This window comes from Sciurus vulgaris (genome assembly GCF_902686455.1).
Source record: "Sciurus vulgaris genome assembly, chromosome: 14".
Lineage (NCBI taxonomy): Eukaryota > Metazoa > Chordata > Mammalia > Rodentia > Sciuridae > Sciurus > Sciurus vulgaris.
In genome coordinates this window covers 8,740,209-8,743,699 of record NC_136475.1, presented here as the reverse complement: position 1 = coordinate 8,743,699, position 3,491 = coordinate 8,740,209, and the positions used below count along the sequence as shown (strand labels likewise).

The following is a 3,491-nucleotide window of genomic DNA, read 5'->3' as shown; positions in this document are numbered from 1 at the left end:
GCCACCAACCTGCCTCAAGATCCTGCCTAAGTGCTGTTCTCATCCAGTGGTGGGGGCTGGGGAGAGAAAGACCCTCCTGTTTAGGGTTTCTTACTAGGGACGCCCATCCTCCCTTAGAATCATCTGCAGCCGAATGGATAAAGAAAGTGTGGTATATATATATACAATGGAATATTACTCAGCTATAAAGAATAATAAAATTATGGCATTTGCAGGCAAATGGATGAAATTGGAGAATATCATGCTAAGTGAGATAAGCCAATCTCAAAAATCCAAAAGAGGAATGTTCTCACTGATAAGCAGATGATGACACTTAATGGGGGGTGGGAGTGGGACAAGAATGGAGGAAGGAGGGACTGTATAGAGGGAAAAGAGAGGCGGGAGGGGTGGGGGGGAAGGAAAAAAATAATGGAATGAATCAAACATCATTACTCTATGTAAGTTTATGAATATGCAAATGTATGCTGTTACTCCATGTACAAACAGGAACAACATGTATCCCATTTGTTTACAATAAAAATAAATTAAAAAAAAAAAAAAAAGAATCATCTGCAGCCGCAGATTTTTGTTGTAACTCCTGGGGCGGGGAACCTGAGGGAGACAGGGAAAAGGCAGAGGAAGCGGGGACCAGGGGACCCCAATGGCCACAAGGACATCATTTGAGAAGCTGAGTTTCCCAAGGGCTGAGCGGCTTGAAGCCGGTCAGAGGGCGGGAGCGCTCTTCCGGGATGGGGTGCAAAGACGGGGAGGGGCGCGTCTGGACCCCACGACTCGGGCGAACACCCCCACCTTAGGAACTGGCCCCGGCTCCTCCGGGGGCTCCCCTCCCCAGCCCGCCCCGGGCCGCCCAGCCTGCGCCCCACGTGAGGCTGCGGGGGCGGCGCCGGCGCCTTCCTGCTCTGCCCTTGTATGGTGACCCGGGAGCCCGGCCCCCCAGTACTTAAGCCCGGGCGCGGCAGTGGGTGCCCAGAGGCGACAGGTCGGGTGCGCGAGCGCCGCGAGAGCCCGGGAAGGCGAGAAAAGAGGGGCGAGGAGAGGCCGAGGTGAAGGGCAGCGGCTCGCCATGGGGCTGGAAGAGGCGCGGGAGCTGGAGTGCGCGGCGCTGGGCGCGCTGCTGCGGGAGCCGCGGGAGGCCGAGCGCACGCTGCTGCTCGACTGCCGCCCCTTCCTGGCCTTCTGCCGGCGCCATGTGCGCGCCGCGCGGCCCGTGCCCTGGAACGCGCTGCTGCGGCGCCGCGCGCGGGGCCCGCCCGCCGCCGCCCTCGCCTGCCTGCTGCCCGATCGCGCGCTGCGGGCGCGCCTGGCCCGCGGGGAGCTGGCGCGCGCGGTGGTGCTGGACGAGGGCAGCGCCGCGGTGGCAGAACTCCGGCCCGACGGCCCGGCGCACCTGCTGCTCGCCGCGCTGCTGCACGAGACCCGCGCCGGGCCCACTGCCGTGTGCTTCCTGCGAGGTGAGACCCGCGGCCGCCCGCGCCCCGCCCTGCCCCGCCCTGCCCAGCCCTCCTGGCTAACCGGCCCGTGCCCTGCCTGCAGGAGGCTTCGACCGCTTCCAGGCCTGCTGTCCGGATCTGTGCTCCGAGTCCCCTGCTCCCGCGCTGGCCCCCGCAGGCACCGAAAACGGCAGCTCCGACCTCAGGGTTCCCATCTATGACCAGGTGAGCTGAGAGCAGCGCTTCTTGTCACTGTCCTCGCTCTCCTTCTAGACTCTGGGGACAGCGAGGAGTGTGCGCAGGCACATATTCACCTGTGTGTGTGTGTGCGTGTGTGTGAGTGTGCGTGTGGCCCCTGCAGAGGGTATGGGTTCTCCTTGAGTCTGGTTATGAGTACTTTGGGACAAGAGGTGGGTGTGCAAATTTTGAGTGCGTCCTTGTCCCCTTATGTCATTGTCTCATTCCAGAGATCTGTCTCTGGTCAGGCGGACTGAGGGCTCCTCTGGTCTGGGCTAGTCCCTGTCTCTGCCCTCCTGTGCTCCCACTCTCTGTCTGAGACTGAGAAGTCCCACCCCACCCCCTCTCTCCTGCAGGGTGGGCCGGTGGAGATCCTGCCCTTCCTGTACCTGGGCAGCTGCAGACACTCCTCTGACCTGCAAGGGCTGCAGGCCTGTGGCATCACAGCCGTCCTCAACGTCTCTGCCAGCTGCCCCAACCACTTTGAGGGCCTTTTCTGCTACAAGAGCATCCCTGTGGAGGACAGCCAGATGGTGGACATCAGTGCTTGGTTCCCGGAGGCCATAGGCTTCATCGGTAAGAGGAACCTCAGGGGTGAAGGGCGAGGGCAGCATCTTCTGAGCTGACCTGGGTGTCTTCCAAACTGACCCCCGTCCCCCGGCTCCTTTGCAGACCTGGTGAAGAACGCTGGTGGCCGGGTGCTGGTCCACTGCCAGGCGGGCATCTCCCGCTCTGCCACCATCTGCCTGGCCTACCTGATGCAGAGCCGACGGGTGCGGCTGGATGAAGCCTTTGACTTTGTTAAGCGACGCCGGGGAGTCATCTCCCCCAACTTCAGTTTCATGGGGCAGTTGCTGCAGTTTGAGACCCAGGTGCTGTGTCACTGAGGCAGGTATCCTCTGCCTGCCTCCCCACCACGTGGGTCCTCACTGACTGTGGACAGGTGGGCTCTTGATGGCCTAGAGTGTCCCCTCACCTGACTGAGCTGCACCCTCTGGGGGTGCCTGGAACTTAGGGAGACTGGCCTTTCCACCTGGGGCTCTTCTGCTGGGAATTCAAGGGCTGGCCCTTAGGAGGGGACAGAGCAGAGGCCCGTCTGCTCTCTTCTCCACTCCTGTGGCAGAAATTAACTGACTCTACATTCATGGACTCTCAAGTCCCATCGCCATGTTGAAGCCATTGGCAACCTGAGAGCCCTAAGGAACAAGCTGTGACAACCAGCAGCCCCATCTAGGGGTGTCCACCCCCGGGCCTGGAGCCCGAGCCCTGTGCTTCTGGGGGTGCTGGGAACTTGGGAAGTGAGGCACGTGTCGTGTCCTGGACCTCAGACCTCTTGCTTACGTACGTATGTATGTGAGCGTGTCTCAGCCGCCTGCTTTGGCGCTGGAAAATTATTTGTGTTCAACTGACGTTTAAGGCTCCCTCCCCCACTTCCTCCCAGCCCTGTGGCGGGGGTTGGAAACTTAGCACTTTATATTTATACAGAACATTGAGGATGTGTCAATAAAATATCGTTTTGTTTAAAAAAACAACTCCCCAAGCGTCTGGTCTCCAGTTCATTTTTGGGGAGGCTTGGAAGCTGCCGCCTCTCAACTCTCACTGCACCCCCAGGCCAGGCCCAGGCCTCACCCGCACTTGTCCAGGCTGGGCCAGGATGTCCGGGGCTCATCCACCACAGGGCTCATAGAAACCCCTGTTTCCGAGCTCGTCCCTCTCTCCAGGAGGGACGTGGTCCAGTGCCAGTGCAGGGAACGTGTTGTTAGGGATTAGCTGCTTTCACACCCCCGCACTCGTGTGTCCTCGCTGAACATCAGGTGGGTGCCC

The 3,491-nt window shown here is 60.3% G+C and overlaps 1 protein-coding gene across 1 annotated transcript; it reads left to right on the top strand.

Moving 5' to 3' along the window:
• The first annotated feature begins 644 nt into the window (after positions 1-644).
• On the top strand, positions 645-3,199 carry DUSP2 (dual specificity phosphatase 2). Its single transcript, XM_079109574.1, has 4 exons — positions 645-1,451; positions 1,534-1,655; positions 2,024-2,243; positions 2,340-3,199. The coding sequence occupies exons 1-4, from the start codon at positions 1,064-1,066 to the stop codon at positions 2,552-2,554; spliced, it is 945 nt and encodes a 314-aa protein (XP_078965700.1). The 5' UTR covers positions 645-1,063; the 3' UTR covers positions 2,555-3,199.
• The last annotated feature ends 292 nt before the right edge of the window (positions 3,200-3,491 follow it).